At 46.8% G+C, this 22,057-nt stretch overlaps 1 protein-coding gene across 2 annotated transcripts in view; it reads right to left on the reverse strand.

The window, feature by feature from the left end:
- Positions 1-16,492: 16,492 nt before the first annotated feature.
- Positions 16,493-22,057, reverse strand: part of CLTA (clathrin light chain A) — a 116,424-nt gene continuing 110,859 nt past the window's right edge. The window contains exon 7 of one of the 2 annotated variants that reach the window (XM_069237665.1): positions 16,493-16,984. In XM_069237665.1, the coding sequence (XP_069093766.1) occupies positions 16,813-16,984 (172 nt within the window). In that variant the 3' untranslated portion in view covers positions 16,493-16,812. The remainder of the gene's footprint in view (positions 16,985-22,057) is intronic. The other variant, XM_069237672.1, reaches the window with a different exon arrangement.

Here is a 22,057-nt window from a genome sequence, read left to right on the forward strand (position 1 = left end):
TACTTACTCTGTAAGCTTCTGTTTGTGGCATGTAGTGCTGTATATTCACATGCTCTGCATACTCTTGCCTTCTAGTGTTGAACTCAGATGTGTACAACATGTTTTTCTTCAAAGAGGTCTCTTGATTCATGAGGTATAGTGACTTCTCTTATGACTGCGCATCGTTATTGACTCCTTAGATAAGACTGTTTTCCTGCATGACAGGTGAGGATGGAGATGGAGCATGAAAATGCACAATGATGACCACGCATGGAGAACAGGTATGAGACAAAGTTAAATGAAAAATATATCTGCAAAAACCTAAGGTTTTCAGAGAGGATTGTGGATGCATGTGAACCTACAGCTCGACATGTCACAAACAGATGCTTACAGAAAGTAACAAACAAGTCACTTACTTTGGCAGATTCCTTACCTTAGAATTCCCCACGCGTCAGTCTGGATCTGGAGATTGTTTCTTCAAGCAGCATCCCTAGGCGCATTCAGATGGAGTTGGTTAAGTCAGTGTCCACTGATGGGGTCGTGGTCGCTGGATAGAACGTTGGCGGTCATACATAAGACACACCTCAGCGCAATGACGTCAGTTTCTTTTCACAACTTTCCATGCCAGAAGCGTGGAGCCATGAAGAACACGGATACTGGTGTGCCAGAACTAGGGCCCTGGAATGGAAGTCCCTATCCCTAGAAATCAGTTTGCAGAGCAGGGAGGATGGTGGGTTGGCGAGTAATCTGCAACTAGAATATGTCTGTACCAGATAAATCGTTACCCAAGGTAAGTAACTTGTTCATCTGATAGAGACTTTTAGTTGCAGATTCCTTACCTTAGAATAGATACAAAACATTACCAGCCCGGAGGTGAATCTGTGAACGAAGTTCATACTATTAAGATCATGCTTGCAGGACCGAGCGGCCAAAGAAGCCATCCTTGTGGGCCTGACTGTCTAGGCAGTAGTGTCTAGTGAACGTGTGCAAGAACGCTCACGTTGCTGACTGGCAGATATCCAGGACTGGAACTCTGTGCGCTAACACAGTGGTTGCAGCAGTTGCCCTGGTAGAGTGAGCACACAAACCATCACAGGGGTTTGCTTATTAGCCAATGCGTAGCACATTTTAAAGCAGAGAACAACCCATCTCAAGATAGTTTTTTCAGCACTGCCCGATGTTTCTTCACGCACACATAGCCTACAAAGAGTTGATCATCCACCCGGAACTTTTGAGGTAGAATGCCAACGCTCTTTTTGGGTCGTGCAATGGAGTGTCTCCTCTTCCTTAGAGGGGTGTGGGGGGGTGGGGGCACATAAAAAGTAGGCAAGGTGATTAACTGTTCTACATGAAAGGGTGTGACCACTTTGAGGAGAAAAGAAGCCCTAGTATGAAGCACCACCTTGTCATGGTGGACAGACATGAAGAGCCTGCAACTCTCTCCCACTCTGCGGGCAGATGTGATAGCCACAAGGAAGGCAGTTTTCAGAGTTTGCAGGCAAAGTAGACAATTGTGAAGCAGCGCAAAGTTAGGGCACATCAGATATGTAAGAACCAAGTTCAAATCCAACTGGGGCATTATGAATGGGGAGGGAGGAAAGAGATGGGTAAGACCCTTAAGAAATTGTCCAACAATTGGAGATTTAAACAAGGAGGATTGTTTAGGCAATTGGAGGAAATATGAGATGGCAGACAAATAACCCTGGAGGGTTCCCAGAGCAAAGCCCTGCTGGGCCAAAGAAAGAACAAACAGAAGAACCTCAGAAAGAAAGAGTGGCAGAGAATGGGTCTACAGACTTGTCCGAACACCATGCCACAAATCTGTTCCAACGACAGACATATACTGTTTTGGTGGAGGGACGCCTGGCTGCAAAGATATCACAGACTTCGGGCGGAAGGTCAAAAGCTGTCAACTGCCACTGCTCAATTGCCACGCCAGAAGGCAAAGACTGGACAGGGTCGTGTGGAGAACTGTACCCTGCTGCTGCAACATAAGATCCACCCGAATGGGCAGTCTGATCGAATATTGATGGCCATGCTAGAGAACTCAGGATACCAATCTTCTTGCCAAGTGTGGGGCCACAAAAATGACTTGGACACAGTTTTTCTTTATCTCCTTGAGAACTCTGGGCAGAAGTGGTATTGGTGGAAAGGTGGAATGGAGGCCAGAGTTCCACAGCTGACATTTAAAATTCTCGGCAGAGGCAAACAGATCTAACTAAGGCTCTCTCCATTGCTGAAAGAGACCTTGTGCCACTTCTGGATGGAGACCCCATTTGTGATCGACTAGGCACAGACGACGGAGTTTGTCCGCTCTGGCATTTAGAGAGCGAGCCAGATGTTGAACCACCAGGGATTTGTCCTGCTGATCCAGCAATGGCCAGACAGCCTCCTGACAAAGGGTCCACGACCCCACTCTGCCCTGCTTGCTGCAGGGCCACATGGCAGTGGCTTTGTCCGCGGACATCTGCACCACTTTCCCTTTGATTGGGAGGAATGCTTTCAATGCCATTCAGATTGCCCTGAGTTCCAGACGGTTGATATGAAACCCGGGCTCTGCTGGAAACCAAACTCCTCTCATGTCCGCCTGTCCCATGTGGCTGCCCTATCCCAGGAGTGATATATCTGTCACTACGGTGATATCTGGTTGGGGAAAGGAGAGGGATCAGCCCCTGACCCAATCACAGTTCAGAAGCCACCATTACAGATCTTGCGCAGTCCCCTCAGAGATCTGGACCATAACAGAGATATTTCCCCGATGGTGCGCCCATTGGAACTTCAAGTCCCACTGCATAGCCCACATATGCCAACTGGCATGAGTCGCAAGACGGATGCAGGAGGCCATGAGGCCCAGCAGCCTCAGTCATTTTCACTGAAATCCAGACTAGAGACTAAAACATCGGTATCATACCCTGAATATCCTGGACTCGCCATCGGGAGGATAGGCCCGAAACTGCACTGCATCTGGGACAGCTCAGATGAAAGGGAGCGTCTGAGAGGGAGCGAGGTGTGATTTGTCACGTTTATGGTGAACCCCAGCGAATGCAGGAGGTTTGCTGTAGTCTGGACCTGAGAAATCACAGTCTAAGGCGAGCTTGCCTTCAACAATCAGTTGTCGAGGTAGGGGAAGACTGAAACCCATAACCTGAGCCGATGAGCTGCATCCACCGCCATCACTTTGGTGAACACGTGAGGGGCACTCATAAGACCAAAGGGAAGGACGGTGAATTGAAAATGCTTGTGACCTACCACAAACTGCAAGTAACGTCTGCGGGCAGGCAAGACGGGAATATGGAAATACGCATCCTATAAGTCTAACACTACCATTCAGTTTCCAGGGTCCAGGCCAGATGGGACCTGAGCTAGAGTGAGCATTTTTTTAAACTTCTCCTTCGTGAGGAAGAGATCAAGGGACTGGAGGTCAAAGATAGGGCAGATGCCCTTGCCATTTTCAGGCACCAGAAAGTAGCGGGAACAACAACCACAACCTACTTCTGGCACAGGGACTCTCTCTATGGCTCCATTGGCCAAGAGAGCTGTAACCTCCTTGTGGAGAAGTGCCAGTTGATCCTCTATCAGGCAATCATAGGGTGGTGGGATGGAGAGAGGGGTAGTCTCGAAGGAGAGGGAGTAGCCCCTGCAGACAATTTGCAAAACCCATCTGCCTGACGTGATGGTGGTCCAGTGGGGCAGGTGAAGGCGAATCCTGCCGCCGACTGGTCCCTGGTGTGGAAGCGTCAGATCAGGAAGGCTTGGAGACCGCAAAGGGGAGGGGCAGGTCGACTGGCTAGACCTCTGGCTCCCAGATCCCATGTCCTCGGCCCGGCATAGGCTGTGCAGCATGGTGGCTGGCAGGGAACAGACGTGGCTGGTGACCCCTTCTGTAGCCACAAAAAGTTGAACAGCAGGCTGAAGGCGGGGGGGCTTGGAGAGGTGGGAAGTGGAGGGCAGTCGCAAGGCCAAGGTACCGAGCCATAGCCTGAGACTATTTAAAGTGCTTGAGCTCAAAGTCTGCTGTGTACCTGAAGAGACGTGTGCCATCAAAGGAGCATGTCCATCGGAGAAGATTGGACAAATCCTGAAAAGCCAGACGTACGTAACCAGGTGTGGCTTCCCAAAGCCACCGTCGACACAACCGATCAGCCCAGAAAGTCGGTCGTATCCAGCCCACATCTGATGGTGAACTTCGCCGCGTCCCTCCCATCAGCAACAGCTTAGGAGAGAATGGCCCGGGCCTCCTCAAGGACCTGTGGCATCACCTGCGGGACTGTGTCACAGCCCAAAAGGCATGTGGTGTTGTTCACCGACCGCAATGCTAGCCTGGAGGAAGGGAACTTCTTCCCAAGATGATCCAGCCTCTTTGATTCCAGATCAGGGGGGAGTGGAAGGGTGCGTTTTATGGGATGTTGAGGCTTGGATGACCAAGCTCTCGGGTTAGGGTACTGGGTCAGCAAAGCCAAGCCGTTAGACAGGCAACTGTCCTACTAACAGGCACCCCCTGTGCTGGGTTTGGGCCATGTTCCCAGTGGGACTTTAGTGAGAGCTTCATTAAAGGGGAAAAGGGGTTCTGATGTGGAATCCCAGGTTGAAGCACCTCAGTCCGGAGGTTAGTCTGACATCCATCAAAGGCAACTCGAGGCCCAAGACCTTGGCTGCTCTTCTCACCACCATGGAATAAGAAACTCCCTCTTCCGTAGCCACAGTAGGAGGAGAAAGCATGCCAGCATCAGGTGAGGTATCCAACCCGCTGTCTTCACCCAGTCCATAGAATCTTACAGCTGGTATTCTAAGGGGTCCACCGACCCCTCCATATCCTCGCCAAATTCAGACCCATAAGAATAAGGGTCGAAATCCAATCTATGGACCAAAGGCCCTGCCGTGGACAGAATCGGCATCAAGCAACGCCATTCAGGGTCCGTGTAAGAGTCGGTAATGATTATAGGGTTGGCACATGGCAGTGTCGGGAGCAGATGCCTGAACCGACGTCAGGGAAGGTCAAGTACAACTGACGGCGGTTCGAATCAGGAAGCGGATCCGTGGGTGTCCCTCGGAGTCAAGGCCGTAACCGCCAGCATGGAACCCATGGGCCCCTCCTCCCCCAACCCCATGGAGCCACAGGATTCCTCAACAGGGCTGGCCTTCTCAAAAATGAGGCTCACGGCCTGGTAAAACTCCAAGTTTGGCAGGGGTGGCTCTGGCTTCTGGAAACTCAGGGAGGTGCCGAGCCAACCCAGTAGTAGCTCGGAGAATGGAGGCCTAGAGCAAAGATGCTCCTTGTCAAGCATAGTGTTGTACGACTGACAGGGTGTAGTCAAAGAGTGCTTGTGTTTCTTCAACTTCTTCTTACCTGAATGTCCCGAAGTTTTAGAATGGGACTAAGAGCAGTGGTGGTGGCTCCACAACCAGTCCTGAGACCTTCCTTTCAACCGAGAGGGAGAGCGAGGCAGAGCTGGACCACGAGCAGCTTTAGGGACCGCTCCCTCAAAGTCTTTGGGTTCATGGCCTGGCAGTCGGGGCACGACTTTGGGTCACCACAAACACACCCGGTGCAGATCCATCATTGACATCATGTGGTGGCAGGAGTAGCAAGACTTGAAGCCAGAAAAGTGAAAAAACTTCAACAGAGTCGAAAATCCAGGCAAAACGTGACTGAGGGTAGTTCTTCTCTGGATCTTTGCATAGGCAGATGCAGAAAGAAAATAACTAACGTCAGCGCCCTGGGGTGAAGTCTTTATATGACCCGCCACATCATATCCGGCAACCACAACGCCATTAACGGATGCAGAGTTGACTGACTCCACCTGATGACGCAAGGGGTACAGTTCAAAGAAAAAATCTCTGGATCTAGACTGATGCCTGGGGAATTCTAAGATAAGGAATCGGAAACTGGAAGTCACAATCAGATATTTTCCATTTGTGGCATGTGTAAAGCAGTTCTCCCCCAAAGCAATGGGTAGCCAGAGGATTAGAAAAGTGTACGTTGCAGAGTCTAGCCTACTGTCGGGCTAGGACATCCACACAGTGTTTGGTCAACATGTGTTTTGTGGACTAGGTAGCTGCCTTACAGACATCAGTTATAGGTATGTTACCGAAAAAGGCAATAGAGGCTGCTTTTTTAGGTGTAGAATACATCCTTGCTAGAGCCTGAACCGGTCTTGTTGCCTTAGCGTAGCAGGTTTGAATGCAACTCGCTAGCTAGCAATCTATCCATGCTTATGAAATGGCACTGCCTTTGTGAGGTTTAGAATAGGCGACAAATAACTTTTGTGTTTTACTAAATGATTTTGTCTCATCAATGTAGTACATGAGGGCCCTCTTTACATCTAGTGTGTGAAGGGTTCCCTCTGTTACAGAGTCAGGGTGTGGGAAATACACTGGGACTTCAATTGTATGACTGTGGTGGAAAGGGTAGATCACAGTGGGTAGAGACTTTGGGTTAATTCTAAGAACTACTCAGTCAGCGTGACCCATAAATAAACAGACCCTTCCAGCGTGACAGATTGGTTCTCGCGCACACGTCTCCAGGAATTGATTAGGAATACAAGTTTCCAAGACAAAAACTGGAGAGGGCATGACTAGAGGCTCAAAAGGGTGGGGCGGGGTCCCCTGAGCCTAGTGAAGGTAACATTAGATTTCAGGATGGGACTGGGAGTATCCTGGTAACTCTCTTAAGTCCTTTCATAAATGCTTTGATGACTCGGACGTCGAATAGTGAAGTGTTCCCTGTTTTGTAAGAGTGCTGCCACTGCAGCGCCACATAAATAAATGGAAGTGTAAGCCAGGCCCGAATGTTATAAGTTTAGCAGGTACAATGTCCTGGAACGTTGGCTTCAGTGGATCTATGTGTTTGTGTAGGCAGTAGTGGACAAATCTTTTCCCACTTCCCTGCGTAACAGGCTGGAGTACTGGGGCACCGACCCTCCTTGAAGATGGCCATTCAGAAGGCAAATTGAGATAGACAAACTCCAGGGCGCAGATCGCCAGGTTGAGCTGCCTGAGATTGGGATGCCTCAGTGTGCCCTGATATTGAGTGAGAAGGTCCAGCGTGTTGAGGAACTTCTCGTGAGGGACTACAGACAATGCAAGGAGTGGTGTGACCACAGCAGCCTGACCCACGTGGTAGTCACTAGGATGAGGGTGAGAAAACATCTGTCGAAGCTTCCAAATCACATATGGAAGGTGTGGGAGAGACACAAAAGCATAGCCAAATATCCCCGACCAGTACATCCATAGCGCATTGCCCATGGACTGTGGAAACCTGGAGGTGAAGCTTGGGCATTTTCAGCAGATCTATGTAGGTAAATCCCCAACACTGGAAATAGGGAAGCAGGACTTTGTAGTCGAGTTAGCACTTGTGGACTTGCTGATGCAACCTGTTGAGCATGTCTGCAAAGTTGTCTGCTCCCAGAGGGAACTCCGCTAGCAAGTGTTCTGGTGGATAACAAAATGCCAAATTTCTGGGCTAATTCTGAGAGATGAGGAGAGTGTGGGCCCCTGTTATTGCAGGTAATACATGGCAGTCATGTCTCTTTTGATCAGGACTGTCTTTAGATGTACAGGGCAGATGGCCTTCAGATGCAATGGAACTGGCAATATTAATTTATGTGGAAGGTCGGCTGAAGGGGTGTCCACAGAATCTGAACAGTCGTGTTGTGGATGTGCCCCTCATCCTGGGAGAGAGAAGTCTGTGGTGATGGTCACTTGGTCGACCAGGTCTAGAAAGGGCCTGCCCCACAACGGATTGTTGCTATTTAACCACTCCAGCGAGCAATTGGTGCGGGCCCAAATCAACATTAGATCTTCCCTTAGACCCTTTGCAGTGGCCACTGTGCAGCTGGGTAGTTTTGAAGCAGACACATGTGTAACTGGGCATGAGAAACAATGGTGATGTAGGAGACCATCATTGAGAGGAATTGCCCCACTATTCTGTTAGCTGATGATCTGGGTGAAAAAGAGGCACTAATAACTGTAAGCTTTGGATGCTTGCCGGACTGGGATAAGCTTTCCAGGTACCTAAATTCACCATTTGCCCTATGAAGAGCAGTACTTCTAAGTGTTGAAGGTGGGATTTGCCCATGTTGCCACTGAAACCAAGATCATGGAGGAGATATAAGGTGATCTGAGTGTGAAGCAGATACTGCTGCTTGCACTCTATCAGCCAGTCATCAACATACGGGAAGACATGGACACCACTCCTTCACAGATGAGGAGCTACCACTGGAAGGCATTTAGTGCAAAATATTGGGGCAGTAGTGGCACCAAACCGCAAAACTTTGAATTGAAAGTGCTGTACACTTACCATGAACCTAAGGTAGCGGCATTTGCAGGATGGGCTGGAATGTAGAAAAAGGCATCCTTCAAGTCCAGACCAATCATGAAATTGCCTTTCCACAGCAGTGGAATAATGTCCTGGAGAGTGACCATGTGTAAATGCTCCGATAGTGTATACTTGAGGGGTCAATGGTTTCATATGGGCCTCAGAGACCAGTCTATTTAGGGATTAAAAAGTACAAGGAGCACACTTCATTCCCACGTTGCTTTGGAGGCACCGGCTCTAAGACTCCCTTGAGGAAGTGTGTCTACTTCCTCTTGTAGTAGCCTTTGGTGATGTAGTGAAAGGCAGCATTTGTGTGAGGGGGATGTTTGGTGACGGGGCAGTAAGTTCCAGGCAATAACCCTGCTCAACAATGGATAGGACCCATTGGTCTGAGGTGATGTTTTACCACTGTGGAAAGAAGCCCTAAAGACATCATACAACAGGTGCTGTCTGATTGGAAGGGAATGGAGAGTAAGTCATGGCTTGAGGGATGTGGCTCCCTTAGCCGGGCCTCCAGAGGGGCATGAGTGGCTTGATGTGAACTATTACTCACAGACCCTGACCTCTGACATGGTCTTGGACCTTAGAGTCTGAAGGCGAATCAGGTTCCAGGGTGAAAGACACAATCAGTTCGTCAATCCCTCCTTCGGGTTCTTCCGCCTCAACATTGTCTCAAAGAAACATATCCAATAGAGGGACCACAAAGGAATGGAAAAAAGGCTGGTGCACTGAAGGATTGTTTGAAAGCCATGGGTAGTGGAGAACTAGAGAAGCCCTGACGAACAGCCCCACTTGGAGTCAACCCAGAGCCCCAGCAAAGCACGTCTGACCAGATGGCGGAAGAAAATAATCTAACTATGAAGGTGATGCTCATTACCAGTCATGAGATGAGTCACTATACCTCATGACCTGAAACATTTCTTAAATTAAAAACATGTTGTACATGTCCAAGCCATTCAATGGCAGGTGTATACAGAACATGTGTATCTACAGCTACACAAGCCAAGAAAATATATGGCTCCTTCATGGCAAGCTTCATGCAGAACCATCAAGTGGGGGCCAAGAAAAAAGGGGATCTCAAAAGTACCATTTTAATAGCTCTTGAAGTTTTGCTCTTCAATGAAGAAAAAAAGTCTGAATTGGGATCGTGCACATTTGGCATGAAGTTACAACTTTACTTATGCAAGTGCCTATTTTTGTTTGGTGTAAATCCATTCAGCAGTTTGACAAATTGACATTTAAAAAAGGTCTTTAGCTAGACATGAAGAGGTTACATTTTAGAAAACCTGCAGATATCTGAACTGTTAAGCAACCACAGGGCCAGAGTTTTAAAAAAATATTCAAATCCTATGACAAAGGGAGCTTTCTCTTCTGCCAGCCCTTTTGGATCCAAAAAGATGTGATTGGTGTAGGAAAATGGAGTATTATATGGTGTGGGAGTTAGTCCTCACCATGTAATACTCCACAGATGGTCCTTGGATTGACACTAGTAAGTCCTTAGCTCAGTCCTGGTAGTGTGGGGAAAAAGCAGTCAGGCTTTACTTGGAGGAACATTTGTTAAGAAAATCAGAGTACAAACATGGACGATAAGTAATTAACACAACTCGAAATAAATCCGACACTATTTTATAAAACTAGAGCTTATTTTTATCTTAATTTAGACACCAAAACAAACAGAACTGCTTAAGTATAACCAGAGTTATAGATTTGTGAATCAAATTTAAATGGCATTTAAATCTTGTGGCTGTCAATGGAGAAAAACCACTAGTGACAAAAAAACCACTTAGAGGTAAAGTTACGTGGAACCCTTGCAGGGTTAAGGCTGTGCGGGTCATAGGACTAGGCCACAATAGTGTTCAGTTTTACGTGGCCCATGTGTAGGAAAGTACCATCTTGCCTGGCATGTTACCCCCATATTTCACTGTATATAGGTTGTTTTATTCTATGTGTCACTGGGACCCTGTCAGGCAGGGCCCCAGTGCTCATAAGTATGTGCCCTGTATCTGTTCCCTGTGTGATGCCTAACTGTCTCACTGAGGCTCTGCTAACCAGAACCTCAGTGGTTATGCTCTCTCTGCTTTCCAAATTTGTCACTAACAGGCTAGTGACTAGATTTATCAATTCACATTGGCATACTGGTATACCCATATAATTCCCTAGTATATGGTACTGAGGTACCCAGGGTATTGGGGTTCCAGGAGATCCCTATGGGCTGCAGCATTTCTTTTGCCACCCATAGGGAGCTCAGACAATTCGTACAGGCCTGCCACTGCAGCATGCGTGAAATAACGTCCACGTTATTTCACAGCCATTTACCACTGCACTTAAGTCACCTATATGTCTAACCTTCACCTGGTGAAGGTTGGGTGCAAAGTTACTTAGTGTGTGGGCACCCTGGCACTAGCCAAGGTACCCCCACATCGTTCAGAGCAAATTCCCCGGACTTTGTGAGTGCGGGGACACCATTACACGCGTGCACTGTACATAGGTCACTACCTATGTATAGAGTTACAATGGTAACTCCGAACATGGCCATGTAACATGTCTAAGATCATGGAATTGTCACCCCAATGCCATTCTGGCATTGGGGGGACAATTCCATGATCCCCAGGGTCTCTAGCATAGTACCCGGGTACTGCCAAACTGCCTTTTTGGGGTCTCCACTGCAGCTGCTGGCAACCCCTCAGACCGGTTTCTGCCCTCCTGGGGTCCAGGCAGCCCTAGCCCAGGAAGGCAGAACAAAGGACTTCCTCAGAGAGGGGGTAACACCCTCTCCCTTTGGAAATAGGTGTCGGGGCTGGGGAGGAGTAGCCTCCCCCAGCCTCTGAAAATGCTTTGATGGGCACAGATGGTGCCCATCTCTGCATAAGCCAGTCTACACCGTTTTAGGGATCCCCCAGCCCTGCTCTGGGGTGAAACTGGACAAAGGAAAGGGGAGTGACTACTCCCCTGACCTGCACCTCCCAGGGGAGGTGCCCAGAGCTCCTCCAGAGTGTCCCAGACCTCTGCCATCTTGGAAACAGAGGTGTTTGTGGCACACTGGACTGCTCTGAGTGGCCAGTGCCAGCAGGCGACGTCAGAGGCTCCTTCTGATAGGCTCTTACCTCTCTTGGTAGCCAATCCTCCTTCCTTGGTAGCCAAACCTCCTTTTCTGGCTATTTAGGGTCTCTGCTTTGAGGAATTCTTTAGATAACGAATGCAAGAGCTCATCAGAGTTCCTCTGCATCTCCCTCTTCACCTTCTACCAAAGGATCGACCGCTGACTGCTCAGGACGCCCACAAAACCGCAACAAACTAGCAAGATGACTACTAGCAACCTTGTATCGCCTCATCCTGCCGGCTTTCTTGACTATTGCCAGGTGGTGCATGCTCTGGGGGTAGCCTGCCTTCACCCTGCACCAGAAGCTCCGAATAAATCTCCTGTGGGTCAACGGAATCTTCCCCCTGCTAACGCAGGCACCAAAAGACTGCAACACTGGTCCTCTGGGTCCCCTTTCATCCCGACTCAGCAACTCTGTCCAAGTGACTCCCACAGTCCAGTGACTCTTCAGTCCAAGTTTGGTGGAGGTAAGTCCTTGCCTCCCCACGCTAGACTGTATTGCTGGGTACCACGTGATTTGCAGCTGCTCTGGCTCCTGTGCACTCTTCCAGGATTTCCTTCATGCACAGCCAAGCCTGGGTCCCCGACACTCCTTCCTGCAGTGGACAACCTTCTGAGTTGTCCTCCGGCGTCGTGGGACTCCCTTTTGTGACTTCGCGTGGACTCCGGTTCACTCTTCTTCCAAGTGCCTGTTCAGGTAGTTCTGCAGGTGCTGCCTGCTTCTGTGAGGGCTCCCTGAGTTGCTGGGCGCCCCCTCTGTCTCCTCCTCCAAGTGGCGACATCCTGGTCCCTCCTGGGCCACAGCAGCACCCAAAAACCTCTACCGCGATCCTTGCAGCTAGCAAGGCTTGTTGGCGGTCTTTCTGCATTGGAACACCCCTGCAAGCTTCATCGCGACGTGGGGTATCCGTCTTCCAAAGGAGAAGTCCCTAGCTCTCTTCTTTCTTGCAGAACTCCAAGCTTCTTCCATCCTGTGGCAGTTTCCTTGCACCCTCAGCTGGCATTTCCTGGGCTCCTGCCCACTCTCGACACTGTTGCGACTATTGGACTTGGTCCCCTTGTCTTACAGGTACTCAGATCTGGAAATCCAATGTTGTTGCATTGCTGGTGTTTGTTCTTCCTGCAGAATCCCCCGATCATGACTTCTGTGCTCTCTGGGGGTAGTAGGTGCACTTTACACCTACTTTTCAGGGTCTTGGGGTGGGCTATTTTTCTAACCCTCACTGTTTTCTTACAGTCCCAGCGACCCTCTACAAGCTCACATAGGTTTGGGGTCCCTTCGTGGTTCGCTTTCCACTTTTGGAGTATATGGTTTGTGTTGCCCCTTTACCGATGTGCTCCTATTGCAACCTATTGTGATTCTACACTGTTTGCATTACTTTTCTTGCTATTACTTACCTAATTTTGGTTTGTGTACATATATCTTGTGTATATAACGTATCCTCATACTGAGGGTACTCACTGAGATACTTTTGGCATATTGTCATAAAAATAAAGTACCTTTATTTTTTAGTAATTCTGTGTTTTATGTTTTCTTATGATATTGTGCATATGACACCAGTGGTATAGTAGGAGCTTTACATGTCTCCTAGTTGAGCCTAGGCTGCTTTGCCATAGCTACCTTCTATCAGCCTAAGCTGCTAGAAACACCTCTTCTACACTAATAAGGAATAACTGGACCTGGCACAAGGTGTAAGTACCTCTGGTACCCACTACAAGCCAGGCCAGCCTCCTACACCATGGCATCTGGGTGCAGAGTTGTCCTGTTTGTCCGTTGTGCTGAGCGGGACTGGCGCTGGTGCTGATTTTACCGCTTACATGGCAAAGCAGTGAACAAGATGCAAAAACTCAATTGGGGCTGGGTTGACGATGTTGGATGCAGGTTGCACAGTGTTCCTGCAGTTGCAATGTTGAGTGTGGGGTTCAGTTGTTGGGCTGGCAACCAACAAGCCTTGGCAGCGGTAAAGGTGATGAAAAGCTTTGGGAATTCCATAGGTCCTGGAGGTGTGGCCTCGTGGCCTGAAACGTTGAGGCAGGTGAGACTACAACTCCCAGAAGACATTGGGCCACCTTGATTTAGGCAATCCCACGGAGGCCCCAATGACCAGTTAATCTTTGGATCCTGCAAGCGTTTTTACCTGCAATTTGCAGGGGACTAGTGCCAAATGTCCAAGGGAGACTAGGGGTGCTTCTGGCGTCCACAGTGTTTCCTCTGGTAGGGAATGCAGAGTTTGAGCCAAGGACGAGGGTCGTTCAAGCAGTTTCCAGTCTGTTCCCTCAGAGTATCCCTCTTTTGCTTTGTTGCAGTGGGCAAAGTCCAGTTGTGACATGGGGCTCTTTTTGGTCCTTCTTCAAAGTTGGTCGATCAGATCTGAGGTTCTGGTGTCAGGGGTGTCCCTTAAATACTGGATTTATGGGAGTTATGGGTGTAGGCTAGTAGGCAATGGGCAGCTTGCTCCTACAGCTAATCTGCCACAGGTGACCATATCCAGTGGGGTGGGTCACCCTTAGCTACCCAGAACCCTCTATTCTGCCGCTCCTAAGATGGCAAAAATCAAAATTTAGTGTGCAGACCGGGCTGCTCACCCTAGAGGTGTGGTAAGCCTGCTGGGAATATGCACGGTCCTGCATACCTAATTTCCAGCAAATGTGCCCGAGGGCAAGGGGAGGGCTGTTTCCTTCTCTGGGGACAGCACAGATGGCTATCAGGGGCGGTGAAGACTTTGAAGCTCAGTGTTCTGATGTGCCTAAACACTATCCCGGCTTGGTGGGTGGGAGGTAGACTGCCTTCCTTTCTCACCCTTTGTCTCGGACTCCTGGGAGTGCCCACACTACCTGGCAGGAGGCCAGAACCCCATCTTGGCAGCAGCAGGTGTGGGAAAAGAGTAAGCCGACTGGCCAGAGCACAAAGAATTAGGGGCAAACAGGTGGGTAACCTCTAAGTTACCACCTGGGTACATGCTGGCCGTTCCTCAACACCAGATTAGTGTTAGGGGAGAGAAGGCACTTTGAGACGAAACTCGACATCTGAGCTAGCAACCTGGGTCTGCCCGGGTGCAAGTCCCATGTTATCCTATGGAAGGAATAGTTTCTTACCAGTAACTCCAGTTCTCTTATAGGGGTATTTCCATGATAGTCATAAGTGGTGAATAGTTATGCCCGCCTGCGGGGACCCCGGCACACTTTTTCAAAATATCTTCAACTGTTGATGTTCGCCTTACTTCAGGAAGATTTGCAAAGTCACTTAAGAATGCCAATATGCAGCCTAAAGGAAAAGGCTACAGAGTCCAAAATTCTTCATCTTGTATGCTTTCAAAAAGGGCCACATACTAAGGCACATGCATTCAAAAGCATGAAAGAGTTGAACATTTTTGCAGACAAAATCCTTCACAAACCTTTTTATAATGCAGAATAAGGATGAAGGAGTGCATTGCAGTGTAGCCCATAGGTTGCCATTATAAATGAAGAAAAACTGGACTGTGTCTTTAAGAACAGACAGACCTCCAGTATCCCATCATGCCTAGAGTGAGGCAGTTACCTCAGTTCTTTTTCCGGCTCCTGCTGTCAGGACCCTGGAGCATTGAGCTCGACTTTTCCAACAACTTTTCTGGAATGTTTTTGTGACCATTACGGGTAAGAATTTTCTGTAAATTAACCAATTACTGGAAACAGACTGATTTATCCTGCAATAGTCTAAATTCTGTAGCATGTGATGGGTAAAGGTGATGAGCAGGCCATAGAGCATTGTGCAAAGTCAAGAAACTTGAGTAATTTACGCCGTATAAAACTAGAGCTTTATGATCTGCTGCGACATCTCTTATAGGCATTAAACATCTGCTTCAGCAGTACAGGCCTGAATGGACGGCGTTCTTCACAGGGATTAGAATACTTTGCCTACGAGGGCAGAATGTGTTAAATGAAAATAGGCTGCTTCCTGGGAATCAAGTTGACACCACCTGTATAAGGAACCCGTGCGGCTCTCGAACTCTGAGCGCTCTTAACATTCAGACGTACAGTCACTGAATATCACGCTGTCCTGTGATGTTAGTTTTACCCGACATTCAATCATATCAGTAGCTGCGGGTCAAAGGAGAAACTATAACACCCTTATCAAGGTCACAGCCCTTGCCTTATACTGCCCCGCCAAACTGCCCAACCACTCCTTCTCCAGGGCATGGAGGCCGAGGTAGAAGAGTTTCATGCTAATACAGGTTTAGGCTGGGAATGTTGGAGAGCCGAGGGAAGATAAAACAGTTTCCTCCTTTGCCACAATTCCCACATAGGCCCCGACTCTCATTCAGCTCCGGAAACTTCACTCAGTCGACAAGTCTAGGGGAGGGAGAGATAGAATATATGAAATGCTTGAAGACATTGAATATGACATGCCACAGTCACAACACTAGCATTCGTCTAGATCTGTAACAATGTATTTCATTTTTTGCTCATTTCAGAGCACTGCATAATGCAAAGTCTTCGGGTAGTGAAGGCTGGCAAGTCAGTCACCATCCAATGTCCTTATATCAATGCCACTTTCCAGGTGGCCAATTATAGATAATCTTACCTCCTGATACAATTAATGCTACATTCTTCAAGGACACTGCTGCAAGTGGCCAGTAGTAAGACTTGTATAAAACTGATAACATGGGCATGACTCACCTGAGCCCGAAGGAAGCAACTATGCGGTGGTTCGCACAACTCACCTGGGGATAGTTCTGTGTGACTGCCTTGGCTCCAAGATCGCCACATGGACTGGAATACAAGTACCAGAACTGGACCGTGCTATGATACAATGGTAAAAAAACAAAAACAACTTGCAGAATCTCAACACACATTTTTTACACCCGCTTCTTCATAATAGCAGAGTGACCCATGTCACGTTGAAGACCTTCAGCCTGCCCTGTTTTCTTAGCCAGCAGCACTTTGCACCTGGAATTTCTGAGGCCACCCATACTTAACAGGCTCATAACACAATGTGCCATTAGCTAGAAAGTCACAACTATTTGTTTATGAAAGCTTTTTAAAATGTATATGACAATGTGCCACTTGAACAAAGTGCATTCCATTTCAAGCCTTCGGAATGAAAAAAAGCCAAGGAAAACTGTTTAGTAGTTCTTTAATATCATCAATACATTGTTGCACAAATCAAAACCAATGACATCACATAATGCACAGAAGCACACAAAGTGAGGATACAAATCTGTGGAATGCTCCCTCCCTCTGCCCAATACATGTGCAGTAAGGAGTATGCCAGGAAAGAACATCCAATCATGAACAATGATCTACTCCACGTTCATCATGAGCTTTGGTCCACCCTCCAAACAAACGGAACATTTGAACATAATTCCTTTACAGACAACATGGCTTCTCATAGTAAGTTTAAAATATTGCAGGTTTAGTGATTTGTTGTGCATGTACTTCAGTGGACGAGGGGTGCCTGCTTGAGCGAGATGAGAACTGAGCGCATTCGGGATACATCCTTGGACTGCTTACTAGATTTGGGGTTAAAGTCACAGAGCCGTGCTACTCGTTCCCACTCCGTCCCTGGAGTGGTTTCTTCAACTTCGCTCACAAAAGCTTCTTCGGCTGCCCTGAAACCAACAAATCACATAGTAAATGATATTTTTTTCCTCATACACATAAAATACATACAACTTTAGGCATTAACTGAGAAATAACAAGACCACATACATGCAGCCGCTTAAAAAGTCATAATAACTGAATGCGTTTGATTGCAAGAAACCAAGCATTGTGCCATGGTACTGCTTCATTCTAGTAAGCAAAGCGTTTAATTGCTATAGAATGGCTTCTTGTTTCTCCTCACTTGATTCTGGACAGATGCTATTCGCAAGAACGATTAGGTGTTTGATGGCAGCTAAACAATGTAATGGGTAGGTAGGTTGTCTTTAAAAAGTTTCTTGCCTTACGTAGCTGCTTCAGAGCTTGCCACTGGTTTCACACAAACCAAGGAGAAAAGGTTCAAACGTTTCTGTTAGTCTTACATTTGAAGCACATTTCACAATTCATAAAAAATTCGAGGTGCACTCCAGGAAATTTAGAATAGTCCTAAATGTCCAAGAGCATTTTACTGTGTAGCATTTATACATACAGATTTCTCACCAGGTCCCTACAACACTGTCAATTTCCAAAGTTGTAAGTGCACCTTGTGAAAGCAAACTTCCACCCAGATTCTGTGAATAAGCTTAAGGAGTCTGCATTCTTAAAGGGCATTTATTATGCACACAAGGTCAGACACAGCAGTAGGAAATTCAGCAAGGGACCTATCTGGCAATGGCTCTGCCTCCAAAATTCACAAAGAGTTCACCAGTAGAATGCAGAACCCTACTTCTATATCAATAACAAATTGACACGTGGAAGCCATCGATGATACACACCATCTCATAGGTCACAAACGTGTGTCTGATTTGAAAAGCATAAAGAAAGGAAGATCGCATTTAAAAAGAACTAGGTCAAAACCTTGGGAGTAAAAGAGGAATGAGCCCTCAGAATGGTTATGTGCTCCTGGAATATGGTAGATGGCGCAGACAAACATACAGCCTTAAGTTCAATCATGTGCTCAGTTGAGGTTATGACATCATAGAATGGCATTTTCTAAGAGATGAGCTTAACATTGCAGGTGGCCTTACCTATCAATCTCACCAGAACCAGGGTAAGATCTACCATCTGAGTCAGTCTTCTCATCAACCCCAGCAAACAGAGAAAGCAGCATGAACATACCATAAAGATGGCCCATTCCACAGCTACAAGGACAGCTAGTAGTTGCACAGGCATTGTTATTCTAGCATTTGGACGAGGTGGGGGGTATTTCCTGGGTGGGTCATCACAACTCAAAATCACACGAACAGAGGGAAGGCGTTGAGGGTCAGTACAACTAACTATGAGTATAGTACATTTATGTGAAAGGGTAAATCCAGTCTCTCCACAAGGTACTGATTGGGAGATATCCTCAAGTAAGCCCCCCACAATTAGAATGTGAGTATGGACTCACAACCTCGAAGTTGACAATAAGGAATGTGTATCTAGGTTGGTCTGGGACTGGCTTTCAGGCAGGCAACTGATCCTAGTGTTGCACAAGTTTGAGTTTCAGAGAATGAGTGTGGAGTTTGACATATGTGACCAACCCGAAACTGTTGCCTAAGAAAGGTCCATGGTCTAACTGATGGTAGATACTCTTTCTAGAGAATGAAGGCCCTTGCAAGCCCCAAGTCTAGAACGGTCCAGATGAAGTGAATCCTCTGTGAGGGTGTCAGTGAGCATTTTAAGTTCACAGAGAAGGAAGGATCAAAATGCTTGCTCACCAAAGACAGTAAATTATTGTTCTGGGCACCTGCCAGAAGCAAGAGCATTCATTCTGTGGTGAACAGATTAACTTGAGCTTTTCCCTTTTGGCTTTTTTCCCCCCGCTGTTGATAAAGCAGGCCTTATTCCTGCTACCTCTATCCTGACTCGGTAACATATCAGATGCCTCCCAATGACTAGATTTATGGGTCATTTACCATTAACGCACACTGAAATAAATCATAAAAGAGAAAGGTCGCATATAAAATAGAGCTCCAAAAGTAGTTTAGGACAGCGCAGGAGTTGGAGGGGGGCACAGGAGGATTCCAAACACCTCCTTGTCCTGTAAAATGTAGGAGTCTTACACCCGGAGGCAGTGTAACGGACCACTTCATTAAATTAAGATAAACAAACTAGTCCGGGATTCTTATTCAATCTTGTTGACGAGCATGTTATTAAACCAGGTTTAACCACCAAGCTTGGACAACCGTTAGAACACAATCCCTCAATTTGGAAGTATAATTCATTTAGGAGTGGCATTCGATTGCTTAATTGGATAAAAAAAAAAAAACAATATCAAATCTAATACCCATGTGTATGGTTGTGTTCTGAAGCTTCCAGCTCAACATTCTTGTTCAAAATGCAGTAGGATTTATTTTTTTAATATGTTTATTGTTATTATACCAACATTACCAAAAAAGGAAGTTACAGTTGTGTACAAGTTTGCCTAATTGCTCAGTTATTTCCATGTATTTGTCATGTAGGCAAGGGTTTGGACACATTATGACTCGTAACATATTTGAAAAGAGAAAACAAAAACAAAAAAACAAAGAGAATACAACAGGTTAAAGATGAGAAGGAAGCAAAGAGAGGTTGAGGTCAAAAAAGGTCAAGATGGGTGTATTCGCAAAAGGAGAGGATGGGGGGGGGGAAGGGGGGGTGAGAGACTCTTCGTCATCCTCCACGCCTGGATGATATGTGTTCTTAGAATGATTTCTGGCCCGGTCACATATGGGGGGGGGGGGGGGGGGGGGTTGTCCAGCGATCGTGCAGGCACCAGGGGCAATGTCAACGAGGCGAGCGTGTCTGTGGCCTGGGGCCTCTACACCTGGGCCGGCAACAATATGAGGTGCATTTAGGTCCTTCAAACCATGTGTTCTAATATATTGCAAGATGCGTTTGTGTCACGGCGTGTCTACCAGGGTGTTTCCTGTGATTCCTGCAGTTACAGTTCTTGTGTTCTGTGTGGCTTCCACCCTGCATTTATTAGTGTGCTAATTGTGCCGTCGTTCCAAGTATGTACTATGATTGTTAGTTGTTACCTATTCATGACGTCTATTCAGGGGGGTAATTTGTCATCTTTGCTTTCTAAAAGAGTCACAAAGGAACTCCAGGTCTCTGCACCCTTGACCTGGATCCCCGTGTCCTGAAGTGCTTGCAGTGTATGTTCTTCTGCCTTTGCCCAGCGTAATAACATTGTTTGCCATTGGTGTATGCTAGGCGCGCTGGGTGCTTTCCAGTGCATAGCTATCAGGCGCCTGTACATCACTAGTGCTAGTGCTATGCATCTTTGTGTCTGCTTCCGCCTTTTAGATCTTACCCCTATACCCAGAAGACATAGCTCTGGGTTGGGGGACTTTGGGGTATCAGTCCATTCGGGCAACAAATTTATTATATCATTCCATGTGCGCTGAATTGGTGGACATTCCCATGTCATATGAAAAAAGGTAGCTTCTGCGGTGCCACACCTAGGGCAACTCTGTGGTGTTTGGGGGAACATGAGTGCTAGTCGGTGAAGTGACAAATATGCTTGATGTACATAATTAAACTGAGTATAGAGGAATGGCGGATTACGTGACACTTCATAAATCATTTGCATAGCCTGGTTCCTGGTACCATGCTTGTGCCTGGAGCGGCTCCGATAGTACCCGATCCCACTTGTTTTTTGCTAGCTCCTGTCCATGATCAGTGTGTGTTGTCAGGATTTTATATATTCTGGAAAAATGCAGTAGGATTCTAAAGTGAAGCCTGTGTGAAATGCGGGAGAGTTAAAGCTTGGTCGGTGCATGCATGTGCAGGCCAGGTTGCTTCAATAAAATGTTAGTACTACTTGTTGCTCGAGAGAAAAAAGTAACACTACAGCTTAGTGAAAAGTTGCTTTGTGATCTGGGCACTAAGTACGATTCCAATGTGCAACTACAAAGTTGAATTAAGAAAGAAACTAGGGTATCTGAACTAATGGAGTGCGAGTATTTACAGTAACCAGCTAAAATTAAGTTAAGAACGAGTTCCTGGTAAAGGAATTGCTTGCAGTAGAATACATATTACATATGTTGACTGTCATGCTTGAGCCATCACGTGCCACTGTATCAGAGTGCGAATAACCAAAGAGCTTGGAGCGCACCAGCCACCAAGTGAACAGCAGTCAGTGAGGACATGATACACACTCTGGGCAACGTGATTAAAGGCAAAGGACGATACCAGAGGTGAAAGCCATTTTGTACTAGTGGTCAACTTATCATCGGTATCAAGAGGCAAGAGGTGAACTGTGTCCAACTGGACATTTTGGGAGGCTAGTGTAAATAGGGTTATAAAGTGGATTATTGCATTTACCCGCAATGGGAACGAAGGTGGATTTGAAACTAAAGTTTCTGCTGCTCTTATTGTTTTTTTTCATTGTGGACTAGTCCAGACTTGTCTGGTGAAGCGTGGGCTCAGAACTATTCCACATTTGTTATTATAGAGAGGCACAAAGCTTTATATTTAACTCTCCCTCCGGATTCTAAGAAAAACCTGGAGAACTACCCATGAGATAGTCAGAGTGGAAAAAATAAAGATGAGGAAAACCACTTGATTCTAGTAAAGAAGGAACATAATTTTGCCCTGTTAGGCCCATAATGTTTGAGACCAACAGGCAGGCTCGGAAAAACAGTAAACCCAAAGATAAGAATGTGTTTAACAGTGCTGTTACAGACGTGGACAACTACCTTGCAATAAAACTGTGCATAGGATTAACTCGCTTTTTTCACAGGGAATGGGCAATGAATGATCCTTTTAAAGGCAAAGTGTCCGCTTTAAAAAAAAATAAAAAAAATAGGAACTAATTGTAAATTTGGTACATTACAGAAGTTCAAAAGGGATCAAGTGCTAATGGATGCATACAATCAAGCCATAGGAAAAAAAGACTATAGATTTATAAAGACAAACATTTTGTGGCTACTTTTCGCAAGGCAGAAAAGTTGGGGAGATGTGCTGATTATGTAAGAGGTCAGTGAGTTGGATAGTGAAATGGTATAGAAAGTAAATGTTAAGAAACAAGGAAAAGAGCACATACTGAAAGAGACAGTGTTGGTTGGCATGAAAAG

Source organism: Pleurodeles waltl, chromosome 1_2 (assembly GCF_031143425.1).
Source record: "Pleurodeles waltl isolate 20211129_DDA chromosome 1_2, aPleWal1.hap1.20221129, whole genome shotgun sequence".
Classification (NCBI taxonomy): domain Eukaryota; kingdom Metazoa; phylum Chordata; class Amphibia; order Caudata; family Salamandridae; genus Pleurodeles; species Pleurodeles waltl.